This window comes from Lissotriton helveticus (genome assembly GCF_964261635.1).
Source record: "Lissotriton helveticus chromosome 1_1 unlocalized genomic scaffold, aLisHel1.1 SUPER_1_unloc_78, whole genome shotgun sequence".
Taxonomy (NCBI): Eukaryota; Metazoa; Chordata; class Amphibia; order Caudata; family Salamandridae; genus Lissotriton; species Lissotriton helveticus.
This window is the reverse complement of record NW_027611723.1, coordinates 536,660-558,019: the sequence shown is the minus strand read 5'-3', so window position 1 is coordinate 558,019 and position 21,360 is coordinate 536,660. Positions and strand designations below refer to the sequence as shown.

Sequence of the window (21,360 nt, the reverse complement as noted above, 5' to 3'; positions counted from 1 at the left end):
GTTTACAATTAAACTGGGTAGAATATCAAATAGTTTTTCTAATTTTTTGACAGCTAATTGATATTCATCAATATCTTCATCATCCTCTCTCACCTCATACGGTGGAAGATGTTCATAGACCGACTGTCCTTCAAATCCTAAACTATGCTCTAATAAGAATTTTTTCTCTCTGATCAATATCTATTTCCACCATTAGCACCCAGATATTTCGTAAAGGCTCTGTACCAGGAAAGCCAAGGAATAGGTGGATCACCTGGAACTTGAAAGAAAAGGTGGAGGTGCATTGATACTTTGCATCTTAAATCACACCAAAAATGTAAATAAAAATTGTTCAAATAATGAATTTTTTTTTTAATATACAATAAAGATAAAAATTGACATGTATGTTGGTAATAAATTTGGGTTAATACCCAAAAGATAAGTTATGCATTTCACAGTTTTGTATCTAGGAGAAGAGTTTTAAATAAAACTTGACACACAGGAAATGTGTACGTGTCACAGTGCTCGATGTGTTTGATTTCACTATGTCCGATTGTTTGTAATGTTGCACAAAATTAAAATTAGAGGTTTCTTGTTTAACGATGCAAAATCTATATACTTTAAGTCATGAGCAGGCTTTGAAACCACTGTTGTTAATCATAACAGTAACTGCTGGTTTGTGATAATGGACACGCTTCTAAAACTTGTGTGCGTGTCACAGTATAAATCTGCTTCGTTGTGGACTCTCACAAACTCGTATAAGCAGTATGTGAGCGTGCACGTAATAATGAACATGCTTCTAAAACATGTGTGTGTGTCACAGTATATGAATCTACTTTGTTGTGGCTTCTCACGGATACACTTTTATAAACTGTAAATAAATATGCTTCTTTATAGCTGTCCCTAAAGCACATGATTTGCTTCGTAATGATAAAACACTTTGAATTCCGATGTCACTGGAATGAGCGTTGCTTTGTTACCGCGGTAACGGTAACCGAGATCAAGAACAAAATGTCCGCCACAGCGTTTGAGTGATCAGACGCCTGCGTCACTGTCCACCTAATAGATGCCTGATCCTGGGATGGTTCAGTGTGAAGTGCAACTTAAACCAAAAACCACATGATGTCCGCAACTACGTGGCAACGTGCTGACGCTGGCTTCGCTGTCCTCCTTTGAAATGCCTGGTTTGTTACGTGTGACGTGGTACGTCCTCAATGACGTGCATCTTGCCTGTTTCGCTTTTTTTTTTATCGGATGAAACCGAAAAGCCAATTTTGAAACTGAAATTTGACGGCTGTGATGCTGCGAGATGCACGCTGAGTAGATTGAGTTGCGAAATGGTACGTTCAAAGCCTTACTTATAGTTTTTCTTTAAAGTTTCTCTTCTTTTCGTAGAACAAGCGTAGATCCTCTTTTTGGTTAATTGAGGGTTGGCAATAATCTTCAGATCGTCACCGAATGTGTGGATTTGATAATGACATAGGAACAGAAGGATTTGTAGGAGAGAGTGGTTTATTTGTCAGCCATCATCAGCTTCCCGACAGCAAACGACTTTTCATGGAATCTCAGGGAAATGATGTACACACATTCCACACTCCAATGGGAGATGACCAGGAATGTGGACTACATGACATCACAACACTGTGGCTAGTTTAGAAGCTGCATCAGAAAACTAACAAACCCAAGACCTAAAGAAGGGTTACACTTGAGTGTTGTAGCCATCCCATCCATTCCTCTTCACTCAATGCTATCAGAGACACAAAATCATACAGAACAATTCCGCATCGCAATGACTCTACACGTTTTAAATCAGGTTCATGTAGCTGTTGTCCTTATCGACTTTGGGGCCACTAGCAACTTCATTGATGCTCTTGTCATTCAGCAATTCAGTATACCTTGTGTCAAAAAGACAACTCAAGAGGTATGGTAGATGAAAATGTTTTAACAGGGGGTTCTGTTAGTTTACAGACAATCCAACTACAACTGGTGTCTTACAACCAACAAACAAATGAAGAGCATACAGACAATATACAATTGGATGTCATTAAGACCCCCTCAATATGGTCTCATACTAGGTATGCCATGGTTACAACAACGTAATCCTCTTATAGATTGGAGGGAAAGAACAGTTCAGTTCAATGCATCATACTGTCAAAGTGCATGCAACCATACTAAAACAGAGTCCTCTGTTATCATACGCATACTAACTGCTCAAGAAAAGAATATCAAACTTCTTTCTTCATACATTACATTCGCAGATGTGTTCAATGAAAAGAGAGCAGAAGAACTACCACCTCATAAGCCATATGACTGCCAAATCGAGTTAATCCCTGGGGCAACATTACCAAATTGCCATATTTAATCCTGATCAGAACGAGAAAATCAGTTTTTAAGGAAATACCTTGACCAGTACCTAGCCAAAGGATTTATTTGTCCCTCTAAGTCTCCAACAGCTGTGCCACTCTTTTTTGTCCTTAAGACCAAAGGAGATCAGAGACCTTGTATTGACTACCACACATTAAATAAAATCACCATGAAAAACAAATGTCCATTGCCTCTAATCCTAGTTCTGCTTGACCAGGTGAAATCAGCAGTCGTTTACACAAAATTCGATCTAAGAGGAGCATACCATTTGGTTTGTATGTTATCTGGTGATGAGTGGAAAACAGCTTTTAAAACTCGTTACGGCTTATTTGAGTACACAGTGATTTACTTTGGGCTTTGCAATGTACCTGTTGCATTTACATTTTTCTTAACTGATGTGCAATATTATCTATCGATGATATACTAATCTATTTAACATGTGAAGCTGAGCATGAACACCATGTAAAACAAATCTTGTTGGCATTAAGAAAACACCATCTTTATTGCAAATTTAGCAAGTGCGAATTTCATGTCACTACTGTGGAGTTCTTAGGAGTAGTGTTATCACCCTCTGGAATGCAAATGGCAGACAGAAAAATCAAAGTAGTTGCTTAAAGCCCCCCACCTTCATTGGTCCGGGATGTACAATCTTTTTCTCTGTTTTGCCAACTTTTACCACAGATTTATCAACCAATTCTCCCATACAGTAGCAACCATCACTCGGTTACTCAGAAAGAAAGATTCCTTTGCATGGACCCCAGAGCATTTATTGTTCTTAAAAAGGCCTGTACCTCAGCACCAATTTTAGCACATCCTGATTTCCAACAACCATTCAAATGAGAGGGTGATGCCTCTAATGTTGCCATCGGAGGGTTACTTTCACAAAGAAACCATGATACTGGACAGCTACGTCCTGTGGCCTACATGTCTTTGAAACGCAAAGAGGCTGAACAAGATTATGTCATTGCAGAGAAAGAACTGCTGGTCATCAGGGATGCATTCAAAGAATGGCGGCATTATCTAAAAGGCGCAAAACATACCATTACAGTATATACATCATCACAATTTGCAGTTTATGAGTTCAGTCCGCCTTTTTACACCCAGACAGTTGCGATGGATGTTATTCCTCTCAGAATATGATTTTATAGTAACCTTTTGACCAGGAACAGACAATAGAAAGGCGGATTCCTTATCTCTTCAAGACTCAGACTCTGAATGGTAAGCCGCAGGTTTTAAGTTCTTTTATATGCTGGCATATTTCTTCGAGTATTACATACACAATTGTTTCTTTTCATGCAGCATCTCTGGCTCGAGAGTGTTTTTTTTGCATTGATTACGAGTTTCGATATAAAGACTGCTATGAAGCAAAGTGTGAGATTTATTAATAAGCTTTCATTAAACAAAGCATTAAGCTATTAATATTCACCATAGCAGCATCAATTTTGTGGCAATCGTACATAAGTCATTAAGATTTTATTTTTTACCTTTTTTAGCAAACAATATGGTGGAAATCTTATCATGACTCAACATGAGTGTCTTTTCTTTGTGTTTTCATTTTTAAATTGAACCTTAGCAAAGGAAAACCTTAGGCAAAACAAGAGATGTACTACGTGTAACATTTTACTCTATGTGAGCTGTTCCTAGGGTTAGTAACAGTGCATAGCATAGAAGCTTATAAGGTTTTGATTTATATTGTTCTGTGTATATTTTTTTGTATCTTTACAGGTCTCCTTCCCCGTAGTCCCCTTCCCCCATCTGGCCACTCAGACCCTTGGTGCTATAATAGCATACCAATTCAGTGGTGCCAAGAGGTGTGCCCTTGAGAGCATTGTACAGATCCCGAGGAAATACAAAGGCCACTTCTGAAAAGTTTGAACAAGCTGAACATTATGAAAAGGTGACGGGGAAGAGTGCACTAGTGCAACAGACCTTAAATTCTAATAGTGAAAAATTCACTAGAACGTTGCCCTACTTTTCACAAAAAATGAGGACTTCCAGCTACATCAAACAATTGTGAAATCCATTATAGAAGACTAACAAATAATAATGCCAGGGATGAAAGTTTAAGAGATGTTTGCAGCGAAAGCTGAGCTTACTCCAGAGTCTGAATACTGTAGCTGGGCTGTCTCAGTCCGTCAAACAAGGATTTAATTCCAGCATCCCCGAGTTCATTATCTGCCAAGTTTAGATCTAAAAGAGAACGGTTCATGGAGACCGCAGAGGCGAGATCTTTGCTGCAGGCGCTTGTAAAGGAGCAATGAATTAATCTGCAATAGACAAACAAGAAGACACAATGCTCACATTTCAAATAGGGCACTCATTTCTAAGAGAGAACACTTCATATATTTACATTCTTGATTCTTTGTGAAAAGATAAAAGATTATTTTAATCAGTACTGAAGCCTCCTGGAGTCAAACCACAACCCAGGCACATATTATTAATTTCCCAGCTATTCCAGAGGGAAGCTACACTCCTATCAAGTACAAGGGAGGGAGGTTGATGTTGTTTTTCTTTAAACAAGCATCAACCACAAAAAGGTATAAAAACCAAACCACACAGAACACTCAGAACACAAGGTAAACAAATTACAGGACATCAAGTGATGAACACAGCAAATCAACTTTCGCTCAATCTCAGAAAGTCCTCTCTTCTCCATTTCTTCCAGCTCTGTCTTTCCATTAATCAGGCTTAGATTGAAAACGCAAATCTGTTCAATGACTGAATTCTGGTCTGTTCTTGTCAATAAGAACAACTGCTTCAATGAAGACCAGCTGGTGGAACAAGCTTCTTCAATACTGGGCATCATCAATGGATACAATGCAACACCTTGTAGTTCATTCAGAGTTCTTCTTCACTGTGTCCTCAGTAGAAAAGTAAGTTCACTTTACATTACATAGGAAACTATCTATCCAATGGCAGGGCCAGAGGAGAGGATTATGCTGCCTCAAATCTTAATCAACACTAGGATGCACAGCCGTCAATTGCACAAAATACACCTTCTTAAAAATGTATTCTGTTGATCAGTCCCTGGCTTTCCTGATACTGACAATTTGGTCCCAATGAAAATTCCATGGAAGCCATAACACCAATAACAAAATGATTAATGAATTGAAGATGTGCAAAACAACGTCACATAAGACTTATTAAATCCAACAAGGAAGTGTGGGAGAAACACAAGGGCTGACCAGAGACATTACCTGCCTTTCTTGATTAACTTTGTGTAATGCACTGAAGATCGATGCCCAGAAGGGGTCAGTGGAAATCATTCAAGTGCAGGAGCTGGATCTTCATGACACTGTAAATATTACTTCCCTTCAGAGTAAGCAATTTTCCATCTAAGTTAAGCAGCTGAAGGCCTCCTACCTATCTGTGCAAGATAGGGCAAAGCAGTAGAGCCACCAAGTTCAACGGTGCCTTTCAGAAGGTTGTACACCAAAGGGTGTTCACTGGCTGGTGCATTAGCCACAAGATGGCCCCATCAAGAAAAAAGAAATCTATAAGATATGGCCGCCCAGGAGGCCTTATCCTGTTCAGCTAGGACAAAAAATGTAAACAACATTTGCCACCACCAGATTGAGATCCCTTTTCAAAATTCAACAAAAATTTTACTCAAAGTTACCCTGTATCTCTTATGTATTCCATCGGCCTGGCCTGCTGCATAAAGAATAGATCCTGCTGCTATAACCCTGAGACTTGCAAACATCCACCAGGCAATTCCCTGCTTCAGGATGTTGCAAACAAGATGATGAATTTTTCCACGTGGGGCAACCAATAACAAGCAAGGAACAGGGTTTGGAAAATCTCAAAAAAGTTTCAGAAAACTGGAACTAGAGTTTCACCTCATAATATGACACATCAGAACAACATCCGCTCCTCAAACCCAGGCCAGTAACACTGCTCTAGGGATCATGGTGACGTTCGGAAAGGCTTAATTGAGATGCTGTATCCAAGTGAAGATTACTACAAGTTAAGTGTTCAGCAGCACCACAAACAGATCCCTGGCACACAGGTCCACATGTCCATTATCTCCACAAACATGCCAAGGTCCAGTCTTTAGTCATTGGCATCCCTCGGGAATGGAGAGTGGCAGGCGGCTGCAACAAATATCTGCCCAGAATGATAATACACCTCCATCAAAATCTTCTGACCACACAGAGGAAACTATCAACTAGTATTTGAAAATTCATGCTCTGAAAAGGTTGACTCATTGCACCACCGACACGTTATCTTTTTGCATCACAGAACAACGGACCTTGTCTAGGGAGAGGCCCAGGACTGAACTCTTCTGGCCACTATCCTCCAGTGAGCCAGCGGGCACCACAGCCTAGCTAATTGGCCTCCTACTCTATTACCACGTCCAGGCCCAATGTGAAGGTTGTCCTATCATTTCCTGACACAACATGGCCTCCACTCTGGAGACCTGTGACTATGGAGAGTCACTCCCTGAGGGGCCTCATCTTCAGCCTCTGCAAATCTTGTTAATAGAAGAGTCCTGGGAAAATCGAACACATAGCTAAGGCCAGTAACCCTACAGCTCAAGCAAGAACCACTCACTGATACATCTTAATGAAAGAGCTCCATCTGATACTCACTGATACACCTGAAATGAAAGAGCTCCATCTGACACTCACTGATACATCTAAATGAAAGAGCTGTATATGACACTCACTGATACATCTTAATGAAAGAGCTCCATCTGATACTCACTGATACACCTGAAATGAAAGAGCTCCATCTGACACTCACTGATACATCTAAATGAAAGAGCTCCATCTGACACTCACTGATACACCTGAAATGAAAGAGCTCCATCTGACACTCACTGATACACCTGGAATGAAGAGCTCCATCTGACACTCACTGATACACCTGAAATGAAGGAGCTCCATCTGACACTCACTGATACACCTGGAATGAAGAGCTCCATCTGACACTCACTGATACACCTGAAATAAAAGAGCTCCATCTGACACTCACTGATACACCTGAAATAAAAGAGCTCCATCTGACACTCACTGATACACCTGAAATGAAGGAGCTCCATCTGACACTCACTGATACACCTGAAATGAAGGAGCTCCATCTGACACTCACTGATACACCTAAAATGAAGGCGCTCCATCTGACACTCACTGATACACCTGAAATGAAGGAGCTCCATCTGACACTCACTGATACACCTGTAATGAAGGAGCTCCATCTGACACTCACTGATCCACCTGAAATGAAAGAGCTCCATCTGACACTTGCTGCCTGACAGGGTTTTCGCTGACACATGCCAAATTTTACAAGTACTCTACCTGACTACACAGATGGCTCATTTATGCCACAAGACCTAGCTTTTCACCATCATTGACGATGTACATTCTCATTGGACTGAAGATATTTGAATCCTCACTAGGCCTCATGTATGAAGATAACGTCCAACAACAGGGATGTTTTACAGTAACACATTTTGCTGGATTCTATTAACTGAGACATGAATCTGACCATCTTACCTTTTGCCCTGAAAAAGCCCTTGTGAAGAGTGAAACGTGTTGGCTGTTTGTGTACAAAGGACTATCTGGAAAATAAAGATTTACAACTAAACTTTCAACGTCTGCGGAACAAACTCTGTTCTGTTGGCACTATAACTTGCTTTTTTTGTGTGTTGCCACTCATGAATCTTTCTCTTGAATTTATTTGTGGTCATGTGGCAGCTGGACATACAAACACTTCCAAGGGTTCGTCGAGAGTAGGTAAGCCACTATTGAGACTCCTGCAATCGGGCAAAGCTGCAGATCTATTTTTTGGCCAGAGCGTTAACAGAGCAGTCAGATGGAGAGAAAATTGCCGATGCAATTTTAGATGCAATTCCAGTGAAACAAGCTTATACTAATGGGTGTCATGATGTAGGGCCAGGAGGTCCTGGGCAAGCCCGGGTTTGTAAAGAGACAATAAATTGTATCAATCAGGCTGAGAATACTGTGGATACAGTTAAGGATACAATGTGTCCGTCTGAGCTGCCTTTATCGCCATCTAAAACAGGGGACATTGCCATTGGGGAAACTGACGATAGCAGTGAGCCAAAGAAAACCTCTGCAGAAGTTGGGGGGGACTACTCAACATCTAGAGAGCCGGCTGGACATATAGGGAACAGTATAGACACAGTAATAAATCCTACCAGAGTTTACATCGACAATGATATCAATATGCAACCTGTGTCTCAGGCATCGTCTGGGAATGGCGAAGGTTTACAGGAGACTCAAGGGGTCTATCAAGAAAGCGAAAACTGTACACCATGTACAGCAACAAACGATTTGCCGGCAATGGCTAACAAATCAGCAGATGAAGCCCAGGTTGGGACCCGGTCGCCTAATATATCTTCCAGCAAAAAGAAAATGAAAAGACTAAAGTAACAAAGAAAGGGAAGAAAATACTCAGTATACATGGCATTCAGCAACAGCATAATGTGACCTCATGATGTAAAGATACTTCAGACGGTGTCCTCTGTGCAGGTGGGTTCAGGCGAAGGGAGAGGTCAAGTAAATAATATCATGGCTTTCAGGAACAAGTTTAACAGACAGCGTAGGTGGCTCAGAAGGAAGGCATAGAGCTGGCACCAGTCCTGAGTTAACAATACCTGCTGTCCAAACATTCAGCCCCGGGTCACAGAGCTTGCCATTGACACCTGTTCCTCCTAAGGGGAGGAGGGGGGACAACGGAGAAACAAAACTCTAAAGAAGTACAGGACTGTAACGAGTCATCACTCTCCCTGATTTTACAGGCCCGAAGGATGAAAGACTTGAAGCACAGGAGCATTATGCGCAGGCTAAGGTGGATAAACACAGCGTTCAGTAGTCACTAAATGAGGTGTCACTGAAGATCGGACATTCACGCAAGGCATATTGGAGTAACAGCAAAGGGTTGCTGACACCGAACAAACTACTACCCTAACAGCTAGTTCGTTGCAAATGCATGATGCTCAGATACTTGCTATGCAGGCAAAGATAGAGGACTTAGAGAATCGGCAGTGACTGAACTATTTAAGGTTGTTTGGGGTTCCGGAGGAAAAGGAGGGATCTGGTCCTAGAGCGCATGAGGTCTAGCTTTTTCAAAAGGCTTTTCCCGACCTCATGGACTGAGATTGGGATTGCCAGCTACAACGAGTGCAATGTGCATAGATTACCACTAGTACTAAACAAGCAGGGATCTTGATACTCACGACCACTTTTGATTTTTTTGTTTGTAATTTCTTACTTAGGCAGGCTATATCCTTGAAATCCCGTCCTAATTCACAGGTAACCGTCGATTCTCTAAGAATATTTGTGCAGTCAGATCAATGCAAGGTAACTATGGATAGATGCTGGAAACTGAGACAGCTAATTGATCTGCTGAAAGCAGAAGGTGCACAGGTGTTTCTATAGGAGCCTGCATGATTAAAAGTCATTAAAGGAGGACACTCATATTTTTTACTACTGAGAAGGAGGCCAGGCATGCTCTCAGTAAATGGCAAACAGAGGGAGCGCCTAAAAAGTCTTAAGAGTTTTTGGACTTTGAAGAGCACCAACTAAGGTGGGGGTTAGTTATTTTCCATGAAGGCTGATTGATGTTACTGTTTTTAAATTTAAAAAATAAAAGATTTTTGCTTCTCTCCTCTTCTACGTTTTTTTCTTTTTTCTTTTCTTTACTGCTACATAGATAAACTGCGTGTGGTGATATGTGGGGGCTACCAATGTTGCATTGTCTCTGTGTAGCTGCCAATTCATCTGCAGCTGATAAAAGGGGGGGATTCCTCTTTTGCGTACAGGGAGGGAGCTGGGCAGCAAGTTGTGAGGGTGGGATTTGGTGGCCTAACCGAGGGAAGGTAGAGGAAAAAAAGTCATCAGGAGGGCATATAAGTGTTTAGAAAGAACGACAGAAAAGAGAATGAGAAAACACAATATTCAAAGCAGTACAAATAGGTGTATCAGGAGGGATAACAAAGAGACTAAAGTAAAGAACATCTATTATGGAGCAGATTAGGTGTATGGCTTGGAATTTTGCAGGCCTAAATAATAGAATTAGGAGGCAACTTGTATGGGAGGAGATAAAAATGCATTGATTGTTCTCCTGACAGAGACACGTCTTGCATATAAAGATCGTGGCCTTCCTTAGCACTTGGGATATCAAATAATTGTGTGTACACCACAAAGTGTTCCAATAAGGGGGGAAGTTATACTAATAGATAAGAAGTTTGATTGTAGAATAAGTAAAACGCTGGTTGACCAGAGGGTAAAGTGGGCGCTATCACAGTTTGAAAAAGAGGGAAAGAAATATATTTTTTGTTCAGTATACGGCCCTAATGTTGATGATACTACTGTTTATGATGTTTTAAATATGGAGTTGCTAAACTGGCAGGGGGAGCATCTGATTATCTCAGACTTTAACTGTGTCATTGATTACTCAATGAACCAGGCCGCTACATCTAGAATGCGGAAGGCGAGAACTGCAATATTAGAAATGCAGAAGTTGCAGTCTACAAAGGATTATGGAGATTATTATATCCAACCACCCCAGGTTATATGTATTATTCTGCCCCACATAGGCAATATTCTAGAATAGATATGGCTTGGGTTTTGGATAATATAATACTGTGAGCAGATATGGAAGTGTGCCCCAGGATTACTTCCGATCATAATCCTATTTTATCTTTTTAGTCAAAGCTGAACGTAAGATAATTAGGCTTTTCTCCTTTCCACATTGTCTACCCACAGGTAGCAGATATATGGCCACTGTTAACAAACAATTAGAGGATTATTTTGAAGAAAATTTGGGGTCAGCTTCCCCTCTTGTTGTTTGGGATGCAATGAAGGCATTTACAAGATGGCTTACTCAACAATATATCTGGCAGCGGAATAAAGAGCGGAAAACTACAGGTAGAGCTGCCACTCAGGCACTACTTGATGCTGAAATACAACATGCAGAGGCAGTTCAGAGAGGTGCTAGCGATCAAGATAAACTTCTCTTTTCTTTGATAAATACAAGAATATCTCAATCTCAAGTTCACTAATGCATCTAAAGTTAAAGAGCTCCATCTCTGCTTCACTAATGCATCTAAAGTAAAAGAGCTCCATCTAATGTTCACTAATGCACATAAAGTGAAAGAGCCCCATAGCACTCTCACTGTTGCACCAGAAATGAAAGAGCTCTATTTTATTCTCACTACTGCATCTAAAGTGAAAGATTTCAATCTCATGTTCACTAACGCATCAAAAGTGAAAGAGCTCCATCTCAGGTTCACTAATGCACCTAAAGTGAAGATCTCCACCTCACTCTCACTGTTGCACCAGAAATGAAAGAGCTCCATTTTATTCTCACTACTGCATCTAAAGTGAAAGATTTCAATCTCATGTTCACTAATGTATCTAAAGTGAAAGAGCTCCATCTCAAGTTATCTAATGCATCTAAAGTGAAAGAGCTCCATCTCAAGTTATCTAATGCATCTAAAGTGAAAGGGCTTCATCTCAGGTTCACTAATGCATCTAAAGTGAAAGAGCTCCATCACATGTACACTAATGCATCTAAGGTGAAAGAGCTCCATCACATGTACACTAATGCATCTAAGGTGTAAGAGCTCCATGTCACTCTCACTGTTGCACCAGAAATGAAAGGGCTCTAATTTATTCGCAGTACTGCATCTAAAGTGAACGATTTCAATCTCATGTTCACTAATGAATCAGAGGTGAAAGAGCTGCATCTCAAGTTCACTAATGTATCTAAAGTCAAAGGGCTCCATCTCATGTTCTGGAATTCACTGAAAGAGAAGATCTCTGCCTCCCTCACTCTCACTGTTGCACCTGAAAGGAAAGAACTCCATCTCATGATCACTACTGCATCTAAAGTGAAAGAGCTCTATCTCACTCTCACTGTTGCACTTGTAATGAAAGAACATTATCTCATGATCACTACTGCATCTAAAGTGAAAGAGCTTTATCTCACTCTCACTGTTGCACCTGAAATGAAAGAACCAACGGGGCATATTATCAAGGGCGACGTTAAAAGTTATCACCGTTTTAGCGGCAGAAAACTGCTGCTAAAGCAGCAATAATGGGGTTGATAATATGCCCTTGTGAATTCCCATAGAAGCCCATGTTCTGGTGTGAACATGGGCTTCTATTGGAATTCTCCAGGGCATATTATCAAGCCTGTTATCGCCGCTTCAGTGACCGTGTACTGCCGCTAAACCGGTGATAATTTTAACGCCATCATTGATGATAATATGCCCCTCAATCTCATGATCACTAATGCATATCAAGTGAAAGAGCGCCATCTCATGTTCAATAATGCATCTAAAGTGAAAGAGCTCCATCCCTGGTTCACTAATGCATATGAAGTAAAAGAGCACCATCTCATGTTCTCAAATGCATCGAAAGTGAAGGTCTCCCCCTCACTCTCACTGTTGCACCTGAAATGAAAGAACTCCATCTCATGATCACTAATGCATCCCAAGTGAAAGAGCCCCATCTCATGTTCTCTAATGCTCCTAAAGTGACAGAGCTCCATTTTATTCTCACTAATGCATATAAAGTGGAAGAGCTCCATCTCATGTTCTCTAATGTATCTAAAGTCAAAGAGCTCCATCTCATGTACACTAATGCGTCTAAGGCGAAAGAGCCCCATATCACTCTCACTGTTGCACAAGAAATGAAAGAGCTCTATTTTATTCTCACTACTGCATCTAATTTGAAAGATTTCAATCTCATGATCACTAATGCATCCCAAGTGAAAGAGCCCCATCTCACGTTCTCTAATGCACCTAAAGTGACAGAGCTCCATTTTATTCTCACTAATGCATCTAAAGTGAAGAGATCCATCTCACGCTCACTATTGCACCTGAAGTGACAGAGCTCCATTTTATTCTCACTTATGCATCTAAAGTGGAAGAGCTCCATCTCATGTTCTCTAATGTATCTAAAGTCAAAGAGCTCCATCTCATGTACACTAAGGCATCTAAGGTGAAAGAGCCCCATATCACTCTCACTGTTGCACCAGAAATGAAAGAGCTCTATTTTATGCTCACTACTGCATCTAATTTGAAAGATTTCAATTTCATGTTCACTAATGCATCAAAGGTGAAAAAGCTCCATCTCAGGTTCACTAATGCATCTAAAGCGAAAGAGCTCCATCTCATGTTGTCTAATGCACATAAAGTGACAAGATCCATCTCATGTTCACTAATGCATCTAAAGTAAAAGAGCTTCATCTCATGTTGTCTAATGCACCTAAAGTGACAAGCTCCATCTCATGTTCACTAATGCATCTAAAGTGAAGAGCTCCGTCTCATGTTGTCTAATGCTCCTAAAGTGACAGAGCTCCATCTCATGTTCACTAATGCATCTAAAGTGAAAGAGCTCCATCTCATGTTGTCTAATGCACCTACAGTGACAGAGCTCCATCTCATGTTCACTAATGCATCTAAAGTAAAAGAGCTTCATCTCATGTTGTCTAATGCACCTAAAGTGAAGGTGTCCACCTCACTCTCACTGTTGCACCTGAAATTAAAGAGCTCTATTTTATTCTCACTACTGCATCTAAAGTGAAAGATTTCAATCTCATGTTCACTAATGCATCTAAAGTGGAAAAACACCATTTCATGTTCACTAATGTATCTAAAGTGAAAGAGCTCCATCTCAGGTTATCTAATGCACCTACAGTGAAGAGCTCGATCTCATGGTGTCTAATGCATCTAAAGTGAAAGAGCTTCATCTCAGGTTCACTAATGCATCTAAAGTGAAAGAGCTCCATCTCGTGTTCACTAATGGATCTAAGGTGCAAGAGCTCCATCACCTGTACACTAGTGCATCTAAGGTGAAAGAGCTCCATGTCACTCTCACTGTTGCACCAGAAATGAAAGGGCTCTATTTTACTCGCAGTACTGCATCTAAAGTGAACGATTTCAATCTCATGTTCACTAATGAATCAGAAGTGAAAGAGCTGCATCTCAAGTTCTCTAATGTATCTAAAGTCAAAGGGCTCCATCTCATGTTGTCTAATGCATCTAAAGTGAAGAGCTGCACCCCACTCTTACTGTTGCACCTGAATTGAAAGAGTTCCATTTTATTCTCAATAATCGATCTAAAGTGAAAGATTTCAATCTCATGTTCACTAATGCATCTAAAGTAAAAGAGCTGCATCTCAAGTTCACTAATGCATCTAAAGTCAAAGAGCTCCATTTCATGTTCTTGAATTCACCGAAAGAGAAGATCTCCGCCTCACTCTCACTGTTGCACCTGAAAGGAAAGAACTCCATCTCATGATCACTACTGCATCTAAAGTGAAAGAGCTCTATCTCACGCTCACTGTTGCATCTGAAATCAAAGAACTCAATTTCATGATCACTACTGCATCTAAAGTGAAAGAGCTCTATTTCACTCTCACTGTTGCACCTCAAATGAAAGAACCAACGGGGCATATTATCAAGGGCGATGTTAAAAGTTATCACCGTTGTAGCGGCAGAAAACTGCTGCTAAAGCGGAGAATACTGAGGTTGATAATATGCCCTTGTGAATCCCATAGTAGCCCATGTTTTGGTGTGAACATGGGCTTCTATTGGAATTCTCCAGGGCATATTATCAAGCCCGTTATCGCCGCTTCAGCGACCGTTTTCTGCCGCTAAACCGGTGATAATTTTAACGCCGTCATTGATGATATGCCCCTCAATCTCATGATCACTAATGCATATGATGATATCCCCCTCACTCTCACTGATGCACCTGAAATGAAAGAACTCCATCTCATGATCACTAATGCATCCCAAGTGAAAGAGCCCCATCTCATGTTCTCTAATGCACCTAAAGTGACAGAGCTTCATTTTATTCTCACTAATGCATCTAAAGTGAAGAGTTTCATCTCACGCTCACTGTTGCACCTGAAGTGACAGAGCTCCATTTTATACACACTTATGCATCTAAAGTGGAAGAGCTCCATCTCATGTTCTCTAATGTATCTAAAGTCAAAGAGCTCCATCTCATGTACACTAATGCGTCTAAGGTGAAAGAGCCCCATATCACTCTCACTGTTGCACCAGAAATGAAAGAGCTCTATTTTATTCTCACTACTGCATCTAATTTGAAAGATTTCAATCTCATGTTCACTAATGCATCAAAGGTGAAAGATCTCCATCTCAGGTTCAATAATGCATCTAAAGTGAAAGAGCTCCATCTCATGTTGTCTAATGCACCTAAAGTGACAAGATCCATCTCATGTTCACTAATGCATCTAAAGTAAAAGAGCTTCATCTCATGTTGTCTAATGCACCTAAAGTGACAAGCTCCATCTCATGTTCACAAATGCATCTAAAGTGAAGAGCTCCATCTCATGTTGTCTAATGCTCCTAAAGTGACAGAGCTCCATCTCATGTTCACGAATGCATCTAAAGTGAAAAAGCTCAATCACATGTTGTCTAATGCACCTAAAGTGACAGAGCTCCATCTCATGTTCACTAATGCATCTAAAGTAAAAGAGCTTCATCTCATGTTGTCTAATGCACCTAAAGTGAAGGTCTCCACCTCACTCTCACTGTTGCACCAGAAATTAAAGAGCTCTATTTTATTCTTACTAATGCATCTCAGGTGAAAGAGCTCCATCTCATGTTGTTAAATGCATCTAAAGTGAAAGAGCTTCATCTCACTCTCACTGTTGCACCTGAACTGAAAGAATTCAATAAAAATAAAAAATAAATAAAAAAGAAAGAATTCGATTTTATTCTCACTAATTAACCTTAAGTGAAAGAGCTTTCTCTCAGGTTCACTAATGCATCAAAAGTGAAGAGCTCCATCTCACTGTCACTGTTGCACCTGAATTGCAAGAGCTCAATTTTCATCTCACTAATGGATCTAAAGTGAAAGATTTCAGTCTCATGTTGACTAATGCATCAAAAGTGAAAGTGCTCCATTCTAAGTTCACTAACGCATCTAAAATAAAAGAGCTCCATCTCATGTTCTCGAATGCACCCAAAGAGAAAGTGTCATCCTCACTCTCACTGTTGTACCTGAAATGAAAGAGCTGCATTTTTTCTCACTAATGGATCTAAAGTGAAAGATTTCAATCTCATGTTCACTAATGCATCAAAAGTGAAAGAGTGCCATCTCAGGTTCACTAATGAATCTAAAGTAAAAGAGCTGCATCTCATGTTCTTGAATGCACAGAAAGTGAAGGTCTCCGCCTCACTCTTACTACTGCCCCTGAAATGAAAGAACTCCATCTCATGATCACTAATGAATCTAAAGTAAAATACCTCTATCTCACGCTCACTGTTGCACCTGAAATGAAAGAACTCAATCTCATGATCACTAACGCATCTATAATAAAAGAGCTCCATCTCTGGTTCACTAATGCATCTAAAGTCAAAGAGCTCCATCTCTGGTTCACTAATGCACCTAAAGTAAAAGAGCTCCATCTCGCTCTCACTGTTGAAACTGAATTGAAAGAGCTCCATTTTACTCTCACTAATGCATCTAAAGTGATAGAGCTCCATCTCAGGTACACTATTGCATCAAAAGTGAAAGATTTCAATCTCAAGCTCACTGTTGCACCTGAAATTAAAGAACTCAATCTCATGATCACTAATGCATCTAAAGTACAAGAGCTCCATCTCCTGTTCACTAATGCATCTAAAGTAAAAGAGCTCCATCTCATGTTCACTAATGCACCTAAAGTGACAGAGCCCCATCTCATGTTCTCGAATGCACCCAAAGAGAAGGTGTCAACTTCACTCTCACTGTTGTACCTGAATTGAAAGAGCTGTATTTTGTACTCACTAATGTATCTAAAGTGAAAGATTCCAATCTCATGTTCACTAATGCATCTAAAGTGAAGAGCTCCATCTCACTCTCACTGTTGCACCTGAATTGAAAGAGCTCCATTTTATTCTCACTAATCGATCTACAGTGAAAGATTTCAAGCTCATGTTCACTAATGCATCAAAAGTGAAAGAGCGCCATCTCATGTTCTCGAATGCACCGAAAGTTAAGTTCTTCACCTCACTCTCACTATTGCACCTGAAATGAAAGAACTCAATCTCATGATCACTAATGCATCTCAGGTGAAAGAGCTCTATCTCTGATTCACTAATGCATCTAAAGTAAAAGAGCTCCATCTCTGTTTCACTAATACATCTAAAGTCAAAGAGATCCATCTCACTTTCACTGTCGCAACTGAATTTAAAGAACTCCATTTTATTCTCACTAATTCATCTAAAGTGAAAGATTTCAATCGCATGTTCACTAATGCATCAAAAGTGAAAGAGCGCCATCTCATGCTCACTGTTGCACCTCAAATGAAAGAGTTGCATTTCTTCTCACTAATGGATCTAAAGGGAAAGATTTCAATCTCATGTTCACAAATGCATCAAAAGTGATAGAGCTCCATCTCAGGTTCACTATCGCATCAAAAGTGAGAGAGCTCAATATCACGCTCACTGTTGCTCCTGAAATGAAAGAACTCAATCTCATGATCACTAATGCATCTAAAGTACAAGAGCTCCATCTCATGTTCACTAATACATCTAAAGTAAAATAGCTCCATCTCATGTTCACTAATGCACCTAAAGTGACAGAGCTCCACCTCATGTTCTCAAATGCATCCAAAGAGAAGGTGGCAACCTCACTCTCACTGTTGTACCTGAAATGAAAGAGCTGTATTGTTTACTAACTAATGGATCTAAAGTGAAAGATTTCAATCTCATGATCACTAATGCATCTAAAGTGAAGAGCTCCATCTCACTCTCACTGTTTCACCTGAATTGAAAGAGCTCTATTTTATTCTCAATAATCGATCTAACATGAAAGATTTCAATCTCGTGTTCACTAATGAATCAGAAGTGAAAGAGCGCCATCTCAGGTTCATTAATGCATCTAAAGTAAAAGAGCTGCAGCTCATGTTCTCAAATGCACCGAAAGTGAAGGTCTCCGCCTCACTCTCACTATTGCACCTGAAAGGAAAGAACTCCATCTCATGATCACTAATGCATCTAAAGTGAAAGATCTCTAACCCACGCTCACTGTTGCAATTAAAATGAAAGAACTCAATCTCTTGATCACTAATGCATCTCAAGTGAAAGAGCTCCATCTCTGGTCACTAATGCATCTAAAGTAAAAGAACTCCATCTCATGATCACTAATGCATCTCAAGTGAAAGAGCTCCATCTCTGATTCAATAAAGCATCTAAAGTAAAAGAGCTCCATCTCTGGTTCACTAATACATCTAAAGTCAAAGAGCTCCATCTCACTTTCACTGTTGCAACTGAATTGAAAGAGCTCCATTTTATTCTAACTAATAGATCTAAAGTGAAAGATTTCAATCTCATGTTCACTAATGCATCAAAAGTGAAACATCACCATCTCAGGTTCACTAATGCATCTAAAGTAAAAGAGCTGCATCTCATGTTCTCAAATGCACCGAAAGTGAAGATATCTGCCTCACTCTTACTATTTTACCTAAAATGAAAGAACACCATCTCATGATTACTAATGCATCTAAAGTAAAAGAGCTCCATCTCTGGTTCACTAATGCATCTAAAGTCAAAGAGCTCCCTCTCTGGTTCACTAATGCATCTAAAATAAAAGAGCTCATCTCACTCTCACTGTTGCAACTGAATTGAAAAAGCTCAATTTTACTCTCACAAATGCATCAAAAGTGATAGAGCTCCATCTCAGGTTCACTATCGCATCAAAAGTGAAAGAGCTCAATCTAACGCTCACTGTTGCACCTGAAATGAAAGAACTCAATATCATGATCACTAATGCATCTAAAGTACAAGAGCTCCATCTCATGTTCACTAATGCATCTAAAGTAAAAGAGCTCCATCTCATGTTCACTAATGCACCTAAAGTGACAGAGCTCCATCTCATGTTCTCGAATGCATCCAAAGAGAAGGTGGCAACCTCACTCTCACTGTTGTACCTGAAATAAAAGAGCTGTACTTTTTTACTAACTAATGGATCTAAAGTGAAAGATTTCAATCTCATGTTCACTAATGCATCTAAAGTGAAGAGCTCCATCTCACTCTCACTGTTGCACCCGAATTGAAAGAGCTCTATTTTATTCTCACTAATCTATCAAAAGTGAAAGATTTCAATCTCATGTCCACTAATGCATCAAAAGTGAAAGAGTGCCATCTCAGGTTCACTAAGGCATCTAAAGTCAAAGAGCTCCATCTCACTTTCACTGTTGCAACTGAATTGAAAGAGCTCTATTTTATTCTCAATAATCAATCTAAAGTGAAAGATTTCAATCTCGTGTTCATTAATGCATCAAAAGTGAAAAAGCGCCATCTCAGGTTCATTAATGCATTTAAAGTAAAAGAGCTGCAGCTCATGTTCTCAAATGCACCAAAAGTAAAGGTCTCCGCCTCACTCTCACTATTGCACCTGAAATGAAAGAACTCCATCTCATGATCACTAAAGCATTTAAAGTGAAAGAGCTCCACCTCACGCTCACTGTTGCACCTGAAATGAAAGAATTCAATCTCATGATCACTAATGCATCTCAAGTGAAAGAGCTCTATCTCTGAGCCACTAATGCATCTATAGTAAAAGAGCTCCATCTCTGGTTCACTAATACATCTAAAGTCAAAGAGCTCCATCTCACTCTAAGTGTTGCAACTGAATTGAAAGCTCCATTTTATTCTCACGAAAGTATCTAAAGTGAAAGAGCTCCATCTCAGGTTCACTATTGCATCAAAAGTGAAAGAGCTCCATCCTATGCTCACTGTTGCACCTGAAATGAAAGAACTCCATCTCATGTTCACTAATGCACCTAAAGTGACAGAGCTCCATCTCATGTTCTCAAATGCACCCAAAGAGAACGTGTCAACCTCACTCTTACTGTTGTGCCCGAAATGAAAGAGCTGCATTTTTTTTCTCACTAATGGATCTAAAGTGAAAGATTTCAATCTCATGTTCACTAATGCATATAAAGTGAAGAGCTCCATCTCACTCTCACTGTTGCACCCAAATTGAAAGTGCTCTATTTTATTCTCACTAATCGATCAAAAGTGAAAGATTTCAATCTCATGTTCACTAATGCATCAAACGTGAAAGAGTGCCTTCTCAGGTTCACTAATGCATCTAAAATAAAAGAGCTCTCACTGTTGCAACTGAATTGAAAAAGCTCAATTTTACTCTCACAAATGCATCAAAAGTGATAGAGCTCCATCTCAGGTTCACTATCGCATCAAAAGTGAAAGAGCTCAATCTAACGCTCACTGTTGCACCTGAAATGAAAGAACTCAATCTCATGATCACTAATGCATCTAAAGTACAAGAGCACCATCTCATGTTCACTAATGCATCTAAAGTAAAAGAGCTCCATCTCATGTTCACTAATGCACCTAACGTGACAGAGCTCCATCTCAGGTTCTCGAATGCATCCAAAGAGAAGGTGGAAACTTCACTCTCACTGTTGTACCTGAAATGAAAGAGCTGTATTTTTTACTAACTAATGGATCTAAAGTGAAAGATTTCAATCTCATGTTCACTAATGCATTTAAAGTGGAGAGCTCCATCTCACTCTCACTGTTGCACCCGAATTGTAAGAGCTCTATTTTATTCTCACTAATCGATCAAAAGTGAAAGATTTCAATCTCATGATCACTAATGCATCTAAAGTGAAAGAGCTCTAACTCACGCTCACTGTTGCACCTGAAATGAAAGAACTCAATCTCTTGATCACTAATGCATCTCAAGTGAAAGAGCTCCATCTCTGGTTCACTAATGCATCTAAAGTAAAAGAACTCCATATCTGGTTCACTAATGCATCTAACGTGAAAGAGCTCCATCCCAGGTTCACTATTGCATCAAAAGTGAAAGAGCTCCATTGCACGCTCACTGTTGCACCTTAAATGAAAGAACTCCATTTCATGTTCACTATTGCATCAAACGTGAAAGAGCTCCATCTCACGCTCACTGTTGCACCTGAAATGAAAGAACTCCATCTCATGTTCACTAACACATCTAAAGTGATAGAGCTCCATCTCATGTTCCCTAATGCATTTTA

General features: G+C 40.0%; 1 protein-coding gene across 1 annotated transcript in view; it reads right to left on the bottom strand.

The window, feature by feature from the left end:
• LOC144806481 (ribonuclease inhibitor-like) overlaps window positions 1-21,360 on the bottom strand; it is a 247,136-nt gene that overhangs the window by 17,376 nt on the left and 208,400 nt on the right. Inside the window, exon 13 of the mRNA XM_078672836.1 lies at window positions 4,440-4,610. Coding sequence (XP_078528962.1) covers window positions 4,440-4,610 — 171 coding nt within the window. The remainder of the gene's footprint in view (window positions 1-4,439; window positions 4,611-21,360) is intronic.